The 17,035-nt window shown below is 36.0% G+C and overlaps 4 protein-coding genes across 4 annotated transcripts; 2 read left to right on the top strand and 2 right to left on the bottom strand.

Annotated features, from left to right (window-relative positions):
- Window positions 1-1,613: 1,613 nt before the first annotated feature.
- Window positions 1,614-7,202, top strand: LOC145624489 (uncharacterized). Its single transcript, XM_081677534.1, has 8 exons — window positions 1,614-1,771; window positions 2,034-3,827; window positions 3,924-4,113; window positions 4,778-4,881; window positions 4,978-5,080; window positions 5,220-5,518; window positions 6,085-6,390; window positions 6,501-7,202. Exons 2-8 carry the CDS (start codon window positions 2,043-2,045, stop codon window positions 6,942-6,944), a joined length of 3,231 nt encoding a protein of 1,076 aa, XP_081533660.1. The 5' UTR covers window positions 1,614-1,771; window positions 2,034-2,042; the 3' UTR covers window positions 6,945-7,202.
- A 292-nt stretch (window positions 7,203-7,494) lies between these two features.
- Window positions 7,495-9,469, top strand: LOC145624491 (uncharacterized). Its single transcript, XM_081677537.1, has 2 exons — window positions 7,495-8,097; window positions 8,657-9,469. Exons 1-2 carry the CDS (start codon window positions 7,737-7,739, stop codon window positions 8,857-8,859), a joined length of 564 nt encoding a protein of 187 aa, XP_081533663.1. The 5' UTR covers window positions 7,495-7,736; the 3' UTR covers window positions 8,860-9,469.
- Window positions 9,470-9,636: 167 nt separating this feature from the next.
- LOC145625511 (uncharacterized) lies at window positions 9,637-11,782 on the bottom strand. The gene is made up of 3 exons (XM_081678533.1): window positions 10,880-11,782; window positions 9,964-10,509; window positions 9,637-9,818 (listed from the first exon to the last, which is right to left on the bottom strand). The coding sequence occupies exons 1-3, from the start codon at window positions 11,780-11,782 to the stop codon at window positions 9,714-9,716; spliced, it is 1,554 nt and encodes a 517-aa protein (XP_081534659.1). The 3' UTR covers window positions 9,637-9,713.
- A 1,222-nt stretch (window positions 11,783-13,004) lies between these two features.
- On the bottom strand, window positions 13,005-15,182 carry LOC145619659 (glutathione S-transferase L3-like). The gene is made up of 10 exons (XM_081674367.1): window positions 15,069-15,182; window positions 14,901-14,975; window positions 14,734-14,794; window positions 14,457-14,540; window positions 14,264-14,362; window positions 14,039-14,144; window positions 13,867-13,949; window positions 13,608-13,715; window positions 13,417-13,497; window positions 13,005-13,318 (listed from the first exon to the last, which is right to left on the bottom strand). Exons 1-10 carry the CDS (start codon window positions 15,077-15,079, stop codon window positions 13,307-13,309), a joined length of 720 nt encoding a protein of 239 aa, XP_081530493.1. The 5' UTR covers window positions 15,080-15,182; the 3' UTR covers window positions 13,005-13,306.
- Between the last annotated feature and the right edge of the window lie 1,853 nt (window positions 15,183-17,035).

Genomic DNA, 17,035 nt, shown 5'->3' with positions numbered 1-17,035 from the left:
CAGTACTGGATTAAATGTCCCATCTAGTAACTAGTACTTCCTGATATTGGCATCTGCATATGTAAGTGAATGGTGATTTGAATAATAGGTGATGGAGTATAAGACGGGATCCATAATACTGTAATATGGAGAAGTACATAAATTGGAGCAGTAATGCAGTTTGAAGGGTCGCGACCCTTAACATGTTCAGATTCATGAGAAGGATGGTAATAGCGGAAGTTTTTGTACTGTTATAGTGGAAGTTTTTTTACATTGTAAATTTGTAAGTGAAAGTTATGGATGGTAATTGCACTGTAATTGTGGAAGTTTTTTGCATCCTCATTGAAAGTTCTTAGGAGTGATGTTTGTTGCATACTTGGCGCGTACCAGGTTCTGATTAGACGTCAGTTTTTTCTGCTTGGATGCATCGCTTAAAATATCTAAGGACAGAGGTCTGAAGGTCTCCAGGCTTATTATCTTTCATACTACTAGTCTACTACGTACCTTAATTATTTTATGATCATGATTATGTGTATTGTGTTTAACATTGCAAGGCTTAGCCCAATAACAATGATAAGCATTTGAGAGTGAAGGATAGCTCAAGTGGTTAGAGCTTTTCTCCCGATTCTAGGAGGTCTTGGGATCGATTCTCACCCTGCCCTCGTGGCTCTCTAAACACCAAAAAAAAAAATGATAAGCATTTACAAAAGTTTTCACTATTTTTTTTTAAAGACTTGCAACATTTGTTACTTGTATTAGTTGGTACTCCTTCCATTTCGTCTCCAAATACTTGTCTAACACGGAGTAATACGGAGTATTAATTTTATATGGACTACTTTGTTAACTTTTGGTTAGTGAAATTGATAAGAGACATAAGTAATGAGTAAAGATGTGACTCTCATGAAAAAAAAAAAAAAATAGCAATGAAATACAAGCAATCTTTTAAGGATAAATTTAAATAGAATTCAGACAAATAATAAGAGACAAAAGGACTACGGAGTAGGGATGACAACGGGTCGGACTCGGAGCGGATTATGCTAAATTCGACTCCGACCCGACAGGAAGTCGGAGGTTAAATCTAACTCCGACTCTGACATCCGACTCCGACTTCAATATCCGACCTCCGACTCCGACTCCGAGTTTTTTTTCTCGGAATTTTTTTAGGATCCGACTCCGACCCTCCTCTGACTTGGAGTCGGATTATTTTAACAGAGTCGAACTCGGATTACTTTTTTCTTGGACTCGGAGCGGATATTTTACCTCGGATCGGGGCGGAGTAGGGTCGGATCCGGACTAGATTGCCATCCCTACTACGGAGTAATTAGTAGTACCAAATAAATGATAATTAATTTTTTTTTTTACCATACTTTTCTTTCATTTGTTGTAAACTCAGTCCAATTAATGTAATTTCAGCCGTTTTCAAAATAAAAAAATAAAAATCCAGAAAAACTTACAAACAAATTATACAAGCTTTGGTGAGTGAAGATAGTATTTGGGAAATGGGAGTGTAAAGAAACTAATACTCATTACTTTGTAAAATAGGTTTACTCTAAACACTTAAAGGTCTGTTCCCATAAATCCATAATTGGACGATACGAGTTGTATAAAGACTCAACCCATTTATTTATAAGACGGATCTAACCCATTAATAACTGTGGCGGGTCATAGGGATCCAAGGCGTCCAACCCATTGAATTGCTCTGTTGAAGCACATTCAACGTTCTCCATTGAAGCGCAGTTGCCGTTCTCCGTTGAATCTAGTTCTTGTATCCCCGATTGAAGCAGCTTCTGAGGTAAGTTGTTTGTATTTGTTATCATCATATCAATTTCACAATCTAGGGTTTATATTTGATTTAATCTAATTTAATTATCAGTGCTTTAAGTTTAGGGTTCGTAAATATATTGGTTCTAAATTCTTAGATTACGAAGCATCATAACCAAAAGATAATTGAATATCCCTAAAATTGTGAGATAATTGAATCGAATATCCCTAAATTTATGAGATAATTGAATCAAATTTGGTTGCTAATGTATTGCACAACACTTAAATGTTAGGGTTCAACTATGAAATCAGAGCTGTTTTCCGCTCATGTTAGGCATGTCAGTGAGAATGATGGGGGAGATGAGTATAGGGAGAGGAGGAGAGGAAGTGAGAGGCGAGAGCGGGGGCAGGAGCAACCGCGGAGATGGATGGAGGAGGAAGGAGATGGGAATAGGAAGAGACGGGATGAAAGAGAAAGGAATGAATTTGGAGGGAGTGATTTAGAGAATTCTGATAAAGAGAGGGATAGGAAGAGAAGTGAGAGGCGAGAGGAACCGAAGAGAAGGGTGGAGGAGGATGGAGATGGAAATAGGAAGAGAAGAGATGAAAGAAATAGGAATGGACGTGGAGGGAGTGATTTAGAGAGCTTTGATGAAGATAGGGATAGGAAGAGAAGTGAGAGGCGAGAGGAACCGAAGAGGAGGGTGGAGGAGGATGGAGATAGGAAGAGAAGAGATGAAAGAAATAGGAATGGACGTGGAGGGAGTGATTTAGAGAGCTTTGATGAAGATAGGGATAAGAAGAGAAGTCAGAGGCAAGAGCTGGAGCAGGATCGACCCAGCAGAAGGGTGGAGGAGGATGGAGATGGAGATAGGAAGAGAAGGGATGGTAGAGAAAGGAGTGGGCATGGAGGGAGTGATTTAGAGGGTTCTGATAAAGAGCAAGATAGGAAGAGAAGTGAGAGGCGAGAGAGGGAGCAACCTAGGAAGAGATCCGATGTGGAAGAAGATGGTGACGAGGAGATTATAAAGGAAAGAGATAGCAGGGAGAAGAATAGGAGCCTAGAGAATGATTCAGAAAGTTCTGGTGACGAGAGGAATTGGAAGAGAAGTGTGAAACGAGAGCAAGAGAAGCCTAGGAAAAGGTTGGATGATGATGAAGCTGGTGATGGGAAGAGAAGTGATAATAATGGACGTCAAGAGAATGATTCAGGGAATTCTGACGAAGAGAGGGATAGGAAGAAAAGTGAGAAACGAGAAAAGGAGCAACATAGGAAGATGTTGGATGACAAAGAAAAAGATGACAAGGAAATAGTCATTCAAGGCAGGCATGGTAGAAGAAAGAATGAAAGAAGCAGCAGGATTGGGCGTCAAGGGAGTGACTCAGAAAGCTCTGGTGGGGATAGACGACGGGATAGGGAGAGACGCAGACGTGAAAGAGAGAGGAGAAGGCACCGATATGACTCGGATGATTCTTCGGATTCTGATGGGCGTAGAAAGAGGCATAGCATGCGGAGGAGTGATCGAAGAGAGGATAGGACTAGCAAACAAACCCATGATTTTGAGGAAGGGGAAATAAGATCTAGGAGGGAAAGGAATGAGAAAGTGTTTGAGTCAAAGCAAGACGGCAGGAATGTGATTGGAGAAGAGCCTGCAAAACCACAAACACAGTCTACTGCAGCAAATATGAATCCAGGTGGTGATCTTAGTACCCTTGGCAGGACTGGAGGAGTTTACATCCCACCATTTAAGTTGGCTCGAATGATGAAGGAAATTGAGGACAAAAGCAGTGTGGAATATCAGCGTTTGACATGGGATGCCCTTAGGAAGAGTATCAATGGTTTGGTAAACAAAGTGAATGCCATTAATATCAAGAACATTATTCCAGAATTGCTTGGTGAGAATCTGATCAGGGGAAGGGGACTGTTTTGTCGATCATGCATGAAGTCCCAAATGGCATCACCTGGTTTTACTGATGTATTTGCTGCTCTGGTTGCTGTGGTCAATACCAAGTTCCCTGAAATCGGGGATCTTCTTTTAAGGAGGATTATTCTACAGCTAAAGAGAGCTTACAAGCGCAATGATAAGGTTTGTATGATTATTACCTCTTTCCAATGCCATTTTTAATTAATTGTTTTCACTGCTCATTTATAGAGTTCTAATCTGCTGAAAATCCATTTACAGCCTCAACTGATGGCTGCTGTTAAATTCATAGCTCATCTTGTGAACCAGCAAGTTGCTCATGAGCTTGTTGCTTTGGAATTGCTCACCATTCTGTTGGAGCAGCCTACTGATGATAGTGTTGAGGTTGCAGTTGATTTTGTCAAAGAATGTGGCTCCATTCTTCAAGACCTTTGTCCCAAGGGTCTTCATGGTTAGTTTACTTGTGCCTTGTTTTTTGAAATTTTCGTTGTTTTCAACATGATTTATTTTTCTGTATCCTTCCATATTGCTTCTTTTTTTTTTTTTTTTAAAGCTTAGAATCTCATAGCTGCCATATAGTTAAATTAGTACCTAAAAGAGTATATGAGTGGGAGTTGAGTACCTGAGTACCCATTTTTGATACTCAAGACCTTTGTCCCAAGGGTCTTCATGGTTAGTTTACTTGTGAGTATGTGACACTACCTCTGTTTTTTGAAATGTTCGTTGTTTTGAACATGCTTCATTTTTCTGTATCCTTCGATTTTGCTTCTTTTGTTTGTTGCACTTAGAATCTCATAGCTGCCATATAGTTAAATTAGTACCTAAAAGAGTATTTGAGTGGGAGTTGAGTACCTGAGTACCCATTTTTGATACTTAAGACAGTAAAGCATTTCTCATGATGTTAATTCCTATTCATCTGTTTTGCTATGTTTAAGTCAGATGAACGTTGTATGGTTTGTCCAAAGTGGAAAAATGCACAAAATCATTTTTTAAGCAAAGTTTGTAATTGACTAATTGTGCATCTTCTTTGGGTCTGACTTTTCAATTACTCTGCTTTGCCAATTTTTCTTCGGTCTTCACACTGTCCCATCTCATTTATTTGTTTGAATCCTCAGGTATTTTTGAACGTTTTCGAGGAATTCTTCATGAAGGAGAGATTGACAAAAGGGTTCAGTTTCTGATTGAAGGCCTATTTGCCATTAGAAAGGCTAAATTCCAGGTCTGGTATTGTATAACTTATGATGGCATGTTTACTTGTTTGAATTATCAATAATGCTGGAGTAGTGAAGCTTTTGGGGTTTTTTTGGATCTGCAGGGGCATCCAGCTGTGCGGCCAGAACTGGATCTTGTGGACCCAGAAGATCAGCTTACTCATGAGATGTCACTGGAAGACGAGATAGATCCTGAGACTGGTCTTGGTATTTGAACTATTCTCGCTATAATTATTCATGATTTCTGCATGTATTAACTTGTATTAACTTAAACTAAATTGATTAGCAATGTATCATTCTTGTTAGCGATTCTTAGTACTGTTATCTTGTTTATATGCAATTTCAGACATTTTCAAACAAGACCCTAATTTCGTGGAAAATGAGAAAAAGTACGAAGAGTTGAAGAAATCCATACTAGGAGATGAGTCAGAGGACGACGATGGATCTGATGCTGGGTCTGATGATGATGAGGACGATGAAGAGGAGGATGAAGACGAAGAAGAGCAGCAGATGCAGATAAAAGATGAAACCGAAACCAACCTTATAAATCTTCGAAGAACTATATATTTAACAATAATGTCCAGTGTAGATTTTGAAGAAGCTGGCCACAAGCTGTTAAAAATCAAACTTGAGCCTGGGCAAGAGGTATGCAATTCTTCTCTTTAAATTCCTCTACCAGATTTTCGTACTGCGTTGAATTTTGCTCCATTGCGTCAGACTCTGCTTTTGGAACTTGATCTAAAATTTTGTTTCTCTGATAGTTTTGGAAGATCCTTTTCTTTGTACCCTTTCAACATTTCACATATTTTGTGTAATTTCCCCTGAAACATTATTTGCACACCCTATCAGAGATATTCTCGAGACCCTCTACTTGTTATTTTACTCAGGCTCTAATGTATTCTTCGTGCTGCTCCAAATGCCAATGATGCATGTTATTTTGTTACGCAGTCAGTATTATATCTGAATTTCCCTTTGTTTGCCGTTCTGAATCTGTCAATGAAGTTTAATTTCCTGCTGCTCTTGCCTTTATGCTGTGGGCTTTTGGCTACCATTTTAAAAAAGGTTTTTGGGTTGCATGTAGCACTTCCTTTTTCTTTATGCTGGTTTTATTTGCCTGTGGCATCTGTCTTTGGTACTTCTGCTTCTGTGTGCTCTTAGCTCTTTGTTGTAAGCTGTTACTATGTGAAACTTATCTCAAATTGTTGCTGCAGATGGAGTTGAATATAATGTTACTGGAGTGCTGCAGCCAAGAGAGGACATATCTCAGATATTATGGTCTTTTGGGCCAACGGTTTTGTATGCTTAACAAAGTGTATCAGGAAAATTTTGACAAATGCTTTGTTCAGCAATACTCCATGATACATCGACTTGAGACAAACAAATTACGTAATGTGGCCAAATTCTTTGCTCATTTGCTGGGCACTGATGCTCTTCCTTGGCATGTTTTAGCTTACATTCGTCTGACTGAAGAGGACACAACTTCTTCATCTCGTATCTTCATCAAAATCCTTTTCCAGGTATCGTAATATATGACTTATTTCTTACAAAAGAGTTATAGTATTTTGTTCTCTATGGATGTACTTCTGCTTGATTGTTCAAGTAATCATAAAAAAATCATTTATTGCAGGAATTGTCTGAGCACCTTGGTATCCGGTTACTCAATGAACGGCTAAATGACCCAGCAATGCAGGACTCCTTTGATTCAATTTTCCCTAAAGATAATCCCAGAAACACACGTTTTGCAATCAACTTCTTCACATCCATTGGGCTTGGAGGAATAACTGAGAACTTGAGAGAGTACCTGAAGAACATGCCACGATTGATAATGCAACAACAGAATCCAGAGCCGGAAGTGCCAGAAGATGAATCTGATTCTGGTTCTGGTTCCGATTCCGGTTCTGGTTCAGGTTCAAGTTCAAGTTCAAGTTCATCAGGCTCGGAGTCGTCCTCTGCTGAATCTGATTCTAGTTCCGACGCAAGTTCATCAAGCTCAGACGATGATAGGCGTAATAAAAGGAAGAAGAATGACAGTGGTGGTGGTAGACATAGGAAACGGAGGAAGGGAGACTAGGAAACACAGTGAAACCTCCTCTTCCCTCTCAGGTCTTCTTGCATCGGAGAAACAAGTTTTATGTCTTTTCCTTAGTCTCCGTCAAATGTAGGTGATACTATGTAAAAATGGAAACAGAATTTCTACTTGCATAGCTGATAAATTTTATTGAAGGTTTTGTAATTGCTTGGTCCAATTTGTCTCAATTTTTTGTTGTTGAAATTTCATGTTATTTATTTATTTTTGACACTATATTTTAGGTTTCTTTCTTTCTTTTTATTCCCCAACCTGAAGGACCTTTCTTTTTTTTTTTTTTTTTTTTTTTTTTTTTTTTTGGTGTGTGTGTGTGTGGGAAGATAAGAGATCAATAAAAGTAGTTAGCAAAATTATTTGAGATAATTAAATATTGTACAAAATAACATTGGTTAATGTGTTTCAAAAAATAAATAAAAATATTAGTTAATAATATTGTATGTCATCTCTCCACTAATTTTCTGTAAAATTTTCACTCTTGTATTCTCTAACTTTTTTTTTTTTTTTTTAAAAAATTTTTTTACAGCTCTTAACTAATATCTTAGATGCAGATAAAGCTTGGAGTGGGCAGATGCAGTAAATTCCGAGTGAAAACCAAGGTAAACTTTTCCCGCCAAAAATCTGTTGCGAAATGTAACCAACTAAAACCCACTCTAACCAACTAACTCACTTTAGCTCCTCCACCTTTTTTCTTTCTCTCTCCTCCATTTCTGAGTTCACAGCAAAAACCCATTTTCTCTCTCTAAAATCAACCCAGTCTCTCTCTCAAAATCGGAAGCCATGGAAAGGAAAGCTTTGAGAGGAGGAAATTCATCACCAAATTCAGAGGAGCACATCATCCAAATCCCAAATCTTGATGCTGAACAAACAGAGGAACAACATTCGCCATTGTTGTCTCAGTCTCAGATTCTGCAGCTGCCTCATACTCCTCCGAGACGAAGGGTTCTTCCTAATTCCAATTTCGATACTAACCCCACCAACCTTCCTCCTGCCTTCATCAACAACCACCATCACCGCAACAACTACCGCCGTCTCTGGGCTTTTCGTCTTCGTCGTTTCTTCGGCTCTTCCTGGGTTCTCCATTCTATTCCTGTCATCATCATCCTCTGTTTTTTCCTCCTCTGGTGGTTCTCCAACCCAGGTATGTTCAACTTTTGGTTTCTATTTTTGCAGAAATTCAATTGCTCTGTTTTTCTGGGTTTTCTTGATGAATTCTGGGTTTGTTATTTCTGGTCTTTGTTGTTTGTTGATTGTTAGTTCTTTAAATTGCTCAATTATCCGATTCTTGTTTCATCTTTCATATCTCTGTTGATTTTTTTTTTATTTTTATTTTTTGATCAATTATCTTTTATGTTTTCTTGATTATTATGGCATCTTTTCTGTAAATTTCTGGGTATAAATGGGAGTGATTATATGAATTTTGATTCCAATTTTCAGTAATGCCAATTAGCTAGACAGCCAAAAGTGAAAAGAAATCAATTAATGGGTGATTTTTGCACTTTGAATTCTACTTTTCCTTGTTCATATATTAATTCATGGATATAAATTATTTTTCCATTGTTTGAAATTATTAAAATACCACATTTCCAGTCTCATGTTTAGTTAATTGGTTTGTTAAAGCAGTCGAAATTCTAGTGATATTTCATCTTGTTTGGATTTAGAAAAATCTGACAAGTATGATATTGTTTGGATCAATGTAGTGAATTTGGCAATCAGGGATGGCAGATTCATGCAAGAACATTCCTCTACTGTAAGGCCTTTTTCTCTGAATGACACTGACCTTAATCTGAGCCGGATGACTATGTTGGCAGTAGCTACTTTGCCAGATCCCAACATTGAGCTCATGCTGTCGGTGATCGATAAGGCAGGTGATGGTGCATCTCCATTGAGCAGCAGTAACTGAAGCGTGCCCTCTTCTGATATCTGTAATGTGCACTTATCTTCGAAGATTTATCATTGCTTAAGACTATCCTGGCTTCATAGCAGTTCATTTTAGTTTAAATGTTCTAGTTTCAATAATAAAAAACTCTATATGGAGTACTAAGTAGGTCAATAAGGTGGATGATGGTACAATCTCCCATTGAGCAATAGCAGTTGAAGTGCACACTCTTCTGATCTGTGTCATGTGTACTTCATTGCTCGGCACTATCCTAGCTACATAGCAGTTTATTTTAGTTAGTGTTTTAGTTCCAATAATACAAAACTCTATGGTGTAGTACTAAGTAGGCTGATAAGGCAGATGATGGTGTAATGTACACTTATCTTTGAAGATTTTCAATGCAAGACAGTAGACACTATCCTAGATCCGCAGCAGTTCGATTATTTGCTGTTTTGTTTCAATAATATGAGATTGCATGATGTATTACTGAGTAGGCTGCTCTGTGTTATGAAGTTTATGCTGTACTGGAAGTATTGTCTCCAACTTTTTGGAGTAAGATACAATAGCTATGATGGTACTGCTCGTATGTAAAACTTACATTTCAATGAATTCTGCTTGAGACATCAAACCCTTACATACTTCAGAGTAGCCAATGAATGTAAATGTTACAATATTCAAAATGTTACATAATTTGCCTTGAATTTCTGAAATGCAAATTTACTTCTTACAGTTGTGTCCTTTGATGTTTGTGGGTTCTTCTTGGTATGAGTCCCCTTCTAATTTTTCTTTTCTTTTCTCTTCTGTGCCTCCAATAGATCCCTTTAGTGTGGTTGATCCACCTTTTAGCATCGCCTTTTGTATGTTTGGAACTCGATTAGCTATTTCAGTTCACTGACCTCACCAAGTCGACAATTGCCCACCCATACGTATAATACTGAGCGTTTCTTCGAATTTACCACCCTACAACAATCCCTCCTGGGTGACTGTTACAAAAAAGAAATAAGTATTACCTTTGTTCTGTAGCTGAGATGATTTAGAGATTGGGAAATGAAGAGATGGATATTTCCAAATAAATAGTCGATGAATTGCATATTTTAGAAGTAGATAGAAGGAACTGAAGCTGCATACCTTTTGCCAACGGAGGTTATCTGGCCTCTTAAGCACCACAACAGAGTCAATTTTTTCAGGATTTTCCATCTTCCACCGGCAGAAAGGGTGCTTATACCTATCATGAGCCCGATAAATTCCAATTGTTTGCTTGCTGCCGCGATCATACCTTGTTCTGCTCATATAGAAAATGAAGGGAGACTGACAAGGGTGTCTGGTGACTGGTCTGGTATTGAAGGAATATCCTGTGTAATCAGCTCTCTTGTACCAATTTAGGAAGGTTCGGGTGGGCATTTCAAGCTCTCTTGGAGAGACTACTCCCCTAATAATCTGAACCACATAGCCCCAGGAGACACTGATGGACCAGAATCTTTTCTTGTCATAGCATATGGATTGCTGCATTATACTGGCTGAATCCTGGCTGACCGACTCAAACAGGTGACGAATTGCTTGGGGCCGTGTCATGCCTGGAAATATGGGCTCTACCACATCAAGGTGGTGGATTGAGACTAGTGGTGTAACTGGATGCGCTGCTAGTAGCCCCAATAAGTCTCCATACACATCATACTGCATTTAGCAATTTGCATCAGAGATTGAACTTTAGTTGGCATAATGTGTCATATACCAAGTATACTTAGTTGCCTCATTGCAATGTTACCATTTTATTGCCAACAATAAAAAGTTTTCATGTTACATTATAATTTTAGATTCAATCAGATCAATTGTGATAAAACTCTTCTTTTGTTTGTCTTTTTAGGCTATATGAAAAACGGAGTGCCAACATGACTATATGAGAAAGAACTGTATTAAACCTTAATGAAATCCACTGGATTCCAGAAACATCCCCTGTGATAAGCATGTTAAACTTATTACAGCAAAAGTCTTGGCAAAACATATTCTACAAGTAGTACTTAATAAGAAGAATGATTAAAATTACCTGATGAAATCCAAGTTCTTTAGTAAGGGGGACTCCTAACTCGGCCATACAAGCTTGTATCCTGTCATCACTACCATACAAAGCAGGATAACGCTGGATGCAGCGATCCTGCATTTTCGCTAACTCCTTAGCAAGAGGATAGCTGATGGCAAAACCACCACCTCCATAAGCCATAGCATAAGAGAAAATAATATTTTGGACATGACTTTCTGAGTTACTCCCAATGTAATAGTATTGATTATGATCATACTTTTCTAAGATCCTAACAACATTATCAACCACGAAAACGGTGTCATCATCTCCCATGACAAACCACCTGACATCCTTCAACCCAAGATTAAGGGTCTCAGACACCACCCTGGAAATCCTCAATGCAGATCTGCTTCCAAGTCTGTTGGTATACCTTAACTTACTGGTGTCTTCAGAGATGCGTATTTCAGGCAGATTCTCATTCTTGTATGTTTTAACATTTCCGTCGAGCCAAACAACTCCTCGGGTTTGATTAGGCCTCCACCAATGCTTGATATACTCCTTCCTTTTGTCCCACAAAAAGGAAGAGGCCGCGATCCCAAACACAATGTGTTTCAGCTGCGTAGGCTCTTCCTTTTCCTCTTCATCTTGTGATCCACTTGTTTCGGGTTTTGTCAATGCTAGGTGACCGCCGCTAGTTGAAGCAGATCGTTGATCATATTCCTCCTTGTCATCAGGAGAGCTGATGTTTTCATGTTGTGGGGTGGAATGATTAGAGAAAGAGAGGGAAGTCTCTAAGTTTCCAAGCTCAGAGATGTTAGAAATCGCGGTTGTTGTAGGACATTCAGGGTGGTGATATACAATTTGGTTGAATGTATACAAGAAACAAATGGCTGATGTTATGATGATGATCCAAGATATGAGCTTAATCATTGGTGCTAGCTAAATACTAAATGACTAATGATATGATTAATGTCTAATAATTTTCGTCGAATTTTGTCTAGGTAAAGATTATTGCCATGGATTGATGATTAGTTCGAGTTGCAAATGAGAGAGAGATACAGAGGAAACAGAGGAGATTGAAATTAGTTGTGGATTAACGAAGGTGAAGCCTATTCTTTCTCCTTTTGCCATCTCAAGTGTGGGGTGCTCAATTCTACCGCCCTTAAAGTTGTTGCCTCTTTTGTAAGCTCTTTTCCCTTCTATTACTATATTTATTTATTGTTAATTTTTTTCAACAACAAAAGAGCTGATTTTTAGGCTTTTAGCTCATTCATTTTTTTCTTTTCTTGAATGCTTCTCATAAAAACAATCATTAATTATGAGAATCTATGATCTACGGAATGTTTGTTATGTCTGTTGTTCGCTTAACAAGAATGGTTGTTATGTTATACGTATATAACATATAACAAAATAAAGAGATTTATTCTGAACAATAGCTAATTATGAGAATGTATGCAATATCCAATGTTTGTTATGTATGTCTAACGTTAGTATTTAGTAATGTACCTTTTTTTCATTTTAATTCTCAAAATCTCAAAATGTAAGAATATTTTATAGCATGCGGATAAAAGGAATGTACGGAATTCTTTGTATGTACTTTTTTTTTTTTTTTTTTTTTTTTGAGGGCATTCTTTGTATGTACTAGGAGTATTATATTTCATGATGAAAATTTTATTCTCCAGATAAATTATTTTAGGACCTCCTTTTTCTTTATCGAATGAAATGATAGGATATGATAGTTGCAGTCTTTTTTTTTTTTTTTTTTTTATGCCACTTTAATTTGAAGGTACTCCACTTCACCAAGTCACCAACCCACTTCCCAACTAATTTTTTCAGGCATAGATGTTCTAGTCATTGAAGGTAATAATTTGCTAGTCATCTTCGTTTTGAAAATTTTCAGCAAAATCGCTGAAAAAATGGCTACTTATAGTTAAAGATATCGAAAACTCTCCATTACTAATATTTAATAAATCCGATGATTTGCACATCTATTTCTAGAACAAGCAAATAGAGCAATGGATCATAGGAAGGAAAGCAACTTTTGATAGCTTTTTATCCTTTTGACATAAGAAAAATGTAATGTCTAAAATTGCAAGCTTGCAGATTATGTGTTATTGAGAATTTAGTAATAGAGAACAGATACGCGTACTAATTAGAATTATAATAATGAGTAATTTTTTTATAATTACGAATGGAACACCCTTATACAAATGAAGTATGTACTAAAAGACGTATACAAAATACATTATAAATTAAATCCTACTACATTGGCAACTGACAATGTTCATGTAGCAAGTATAGGTAAAAACAGCAAATAAAAAGAGAGATTCTTTATTCAAGAGCAAGAGCATGTTTTAGAGAGCACTAGTAGAAATTTTCGACGAATGATCTGAGCTGGTAAGGTGCAGTGTTAAGTGCACAGACAGGACCATCAGCAATTGCGTAGTTCAGACTTCAGACTATCCCCTGAGGAATAAATCAAACAAAGATCAAGTTAGTGACCATTAAAAAAGGTTCCAAATGTCCTGAATTTAGTCCCTTTTATAGAAGTTTAGCCGGTTTACCAAGTTTCGCCTTTTGTAGATCTTTAAGTTGAGTTCTTCATCCCATTTGGTTTCTAAGCAAGCCTCAACTGTGTCCAATGCCTGCACCATATACATGTCATTAGTCGTCGTACTGATTGTCACAATCTAATATGAATTACATTATTCTTTATTGATGTGTTACAGACTAAGTTATAAGAGGTGTGCTATACCTTGAGCCAAGCAGCAAGCTTTGGCCTCCCTTCAGTAATATCGTATTTGTGCAAATCTGTAAACAAGTAATAGTATCTTTGTACAAATGGAGCATATGCAACATCGGCCTGATCACAAAATAACAGCAAATATTTTGTCAGAGAAAAATTAGCAGGATGAAAAATATCTGACAATGTAAATATTCTCTGCAACATGTTCATAGATGTTGCAATTGATATTATTAACAGGAGTTTATATGAATGAATTAGTCTGACTGACCGCGCTGAATTGGGCACCAAGGAGGAAAGGCCCTTCATGGTTGTATTTTGAAAAATATTCTTCCAATGTGTCAAAAGCAGTTACTATAAAAAGCAGAGAAATGCACATTGTTACTTACAAATGAATAGCAATAGATAGTCTAAATTAATGAAATCGCGCTTCTGATGCATACTCATTTCATCATCTGATTTAGTTCCTTTAAGGTAGAAGAAAAGAGTTGGGTTCCACTTGTTACTATAGTCAAACAACTCATCTGTAAACTCTTTCTTAGCAGGATCCTGCAGAATTTCATACAACCAAATTAAATTAGTTTTATCATAAGAAATGTCAGACCAAAGTTTTACAGCATATTATGAGATTAAATTAGAATTTATGTAAACTTAGACTTAATAACTACCTCAGGGAAAAGTGAGGGTCCTTCGAAATGGGCATCGATGTATTTGATCAAGTCGAGACTCTCTCCGATGATCTTGTTGTTGTGCTCTAAAGCAGGTACCTATGATCAACAAATCATCAGCATTCTGAGTTTTTATAAAAATGGAATGAAAAAGGGAGAAGAAATGGAAAACTGAATTCGACAAATTAATCACCTTGTTTTCTGGGTAGACCTCTTTGTACCAAGCTGGTCTATCATCTAGATCAATTGGAACTAATTGGATTGTATCATGTAATCCCTGAAAGTTGCAAAAAGAAACTTTAATATTCAATCTTAATCTTTTGATTGAGAGAATTAACTTTAAAACGTTAGCAATATTGTACAAACTCCCAAGTATTTTATCAATTAAGCTAGTTGGTATCCAAATAACAAGGCGAAAGTTGACAAATGAGAGAAGGTGGTGCATGGAACGTAAAGTTATGATGTCAAACCTTGTAATTTCGCGCTAACCAGGCACGTTGGGCAAAAGGGCAGTAATAGGTTGTGTACAACCTGTTAATTTTTTTTAAAAAAAAAATGTTAGGATTAAAATCAGAAGATCATTTTGAAATTGCATAATTAAATGCTTAAAAACCTTAATTAAGAAGTATATATCAACCTGGTGGTTCCGTCGAAGACAGAAGGTGGTTCAGAGTTGGAACCTAGGAATGGTGGAAGAATTTCTTGAGTTAACCTGCAAATTATACAACAATTCATTATAAACATCAAACAAATTTAATTAAGATAATCCTACCAAAGAAAGTTGCATAAAGGTCATTATTATTACTGTGTAGCCATTGATTGAAGATGAAATTGAACTTAAGAATTATCTTTGATGTGGATCAGAAAGTTTTGAGATGGAGAAAGAGTACTTAGATTTGAAGATATGATTCCAATATTAGCCCCTTCTTATACTTATTTTTATGATAAACTTTGACCAAAATTCAATTTTATAAAAATAGTAGTATATTTTTGATCTTATTTGACCAGGGAATTAAATTATTTTCTATGATTTTCTTCTAAAATCTTCAATTTAAATATTGATTTTTTTCTATGATTTTCTTCTAAAATCTTCAATTTAAATATTGATTTTTTCAATAATACTATCTATTATCAACACTTCTTTTCACACTTTAGATTTTTTCCATTCTTTATTATAATTCCCGTTAAAATTATAATTGCATGATTTGCATAAAAGTGAATGTTATAATAAGATATAGTGTATATTTAAGCGAATGGATGATTTTACACTCCGTGAGTATGATGGACACTTTGATTTTTCACAAACTTTAAAAAAAAAATCGGGTGTACAATAATTATTGTACATCCACTATAAAGATACACTGGATCGATCAAAAGTTACCCCTAAATTAAATAAAAGTTACCCTAATATGCATAAAAGTAATCAAATACAAATAAAAATTATTAGTCAAGAATCACATTTTAAATGACTAAAAATCAATTATTTGTGATTAAATGTTATTAAATTACCATTATAAAACTTTTCTTATTGTCTATTTATATAAAAATTGTATTATGTTAAAAGTTACCCAAAAAAAGGCAAAAAGTTATCCTAAAATTAGGTAAAAGTTACCCTTATACGGCTCGATGTATAGTAAAATTAGTGTAAACCGGGTGTATACAAAAGTTTTTGTTGTTTTTTTAATTTCCTACAAGTGTAATATATTCATATTGGAATTTTTTTTATGTACAAGTAAGAAAAAAAGTTGTGTAAAACAGTAGTCCCTTCGTCCCTAAATTACATTCCTGTTTGGAAATTTACACGGGAATTAAGGAGAAAAGAATAAGACAGATAACAATAATTAGATAATGCAATGGAAAGAAAAATAAAGATAGATTAGTTATTACTCATGACATGTCATCAATCCTTTGCAAAAAAAAAAAAGGACCAATCACATGCTCCTAATTGAAAATTTTTAACCAATCATATTCATTGTAATTTGGCACAAAGATTCTGAAAAATTAAAGGCTGAAAAAGTACATTAGTCAACCAAATATTAAAAGTGGAATGTAAATACATTAATTATACATTAAAAGTACAACTGAAAAAAGAGTGTATTTGGGATATTTAGAAAAAAAAAAATATTAAAAATAGAAAGGTGAAATGTAATTTTGGAATACCCAAAATAAAAAGGAAGAATGTAATTTAGGGACGGAGGGAGTATCAGTTTTCATCCCTTGTTTATATTTAAAAGTCAACTTCTGGAAGAAGGCTGATCCAGTGCATACAAGGACTAGTCAAGTCTCTGTGTTTGCTGGTCAACTCTGACGTCTCTTTAATAATACTCCGTAATGCAATGTTCAATTTCGACTTTGTAAAAAGCGGCATTCAATTTGAAAGTCAACGATGCCCTCTTTAGTCCTTAGCATTTTTCTCAATTTTTTTTTTTTTTTTTTTTTTTTTTTTTTAAGAAAACATTTTTCTCAATAATTATAAAGGATTATTGGGTGAAATTGTGAAGTAATTACTACTTTAGTGTTATCAAAATACGGAGTATAATTTTGTTACTTGTTAGCTTAGAATATACTCCGTAGATAGATAGTAATAATGTCTCCTGTGATATTTCATAACTACTTTGTACTACGTATTACAATGAACATTAATGGTAAAATTAAACTTTCTATAAATAGGTATACGAGGTCAACGTTATTATTTTAGGATGAATGTATTCCGTAACATAACACTAGATAGTAGATAATACTAGAGCTGTCAAAAGTTGACCCGACCCGAAA

The sequence above is a fragment of the Chenopodium album genome, chromosome 3 (assembly GCF_948465745.1).
Source record: "Chenopodium album chromosome 3, dcCheAlbu1.1, whole genome shotgun sequence".
Taxonomy (NCBI): Eukaryota; Viridiplantae; Streptophyta; class Magnoliopsida; order Caryophyllales; family Amaranthaceae; genus Chenopodium; species Chenopodium album.
The sequence above is the reverse complement of the archived record's forward strand: the minus strand, read 5'-3'. Positions and strand labels throughout refer to the sequence as shown.

Coding starts and splice junctions, on each gene's coding strand:
- LOC145624489 (XM_081677534.1), top strand. CDS start 2,043: ATGAAATCAGAGCTGTTTTCCGCTCATGTTAGGCATGTCAGTGAGAAT. Junction 3,828..3,923: donor CTTACAAGCGCAATGATAAG/GTTTGTATGATT, acceptor ATCCATTTACAG/CCTCAACTGATGGCTGCTGT. Junction 5,081..5,219: donor AGATCCTGAGACTGGTCTTG/GTATTTGAACTA, acceptor ATGCAATTTCAG/ACATTTTCAAACAAGACCCT.
- LOC145624491 (XM_081677537.1), top strand. CDS start 7,737: ATGGAAAGGAAAGCTTTGAGAGGAGGAAATTCATCACCAAATTCAGAG. Junction 8,098..8,656: donor CTGGTGGTTCTCCAACCCAG/GTATGTTCAACT, acceptor GGATCAATGTAG/TGAATTTGGCAATCAGGGAT.
- LOC145625511 (XM_081678533.1), bottom strand. CDS start 11,782: ATGATTAAGCTCATATCTTGGATCATCATCATAACATCAGCCATTTGT. Junction 10,510..10,879: donor AAGAACTTGGATTTCATCAG/GTAATTTTAATC, acceptor TGCTAAATGCAG/TATGATGTGTATGGAGACTT. Junction 9,819..9,963: donor ATAACCTCCGTTGGCAAAAG/GTATGCAGCTTC, acceptor TTTTTGTAACAG/TCACCCAGGAGGGATTGTTG.
- LOC145619659 (XM_081674367.1), bottom strand. Junction 14,541..14,733: donor GGTTAGCGCGAAATTACAAG/GTTTGACATCAT, acceptor TGCAACTTTCAG/GGATTACATGATACAATCCA. Junction 14,145..14,263: donor GACCCTCACTTTTCCCTGAG/GTAGTTATTAAG, acceptor GAAATTCTGCAG/GATCCTGCTAAGAAAGAGTT.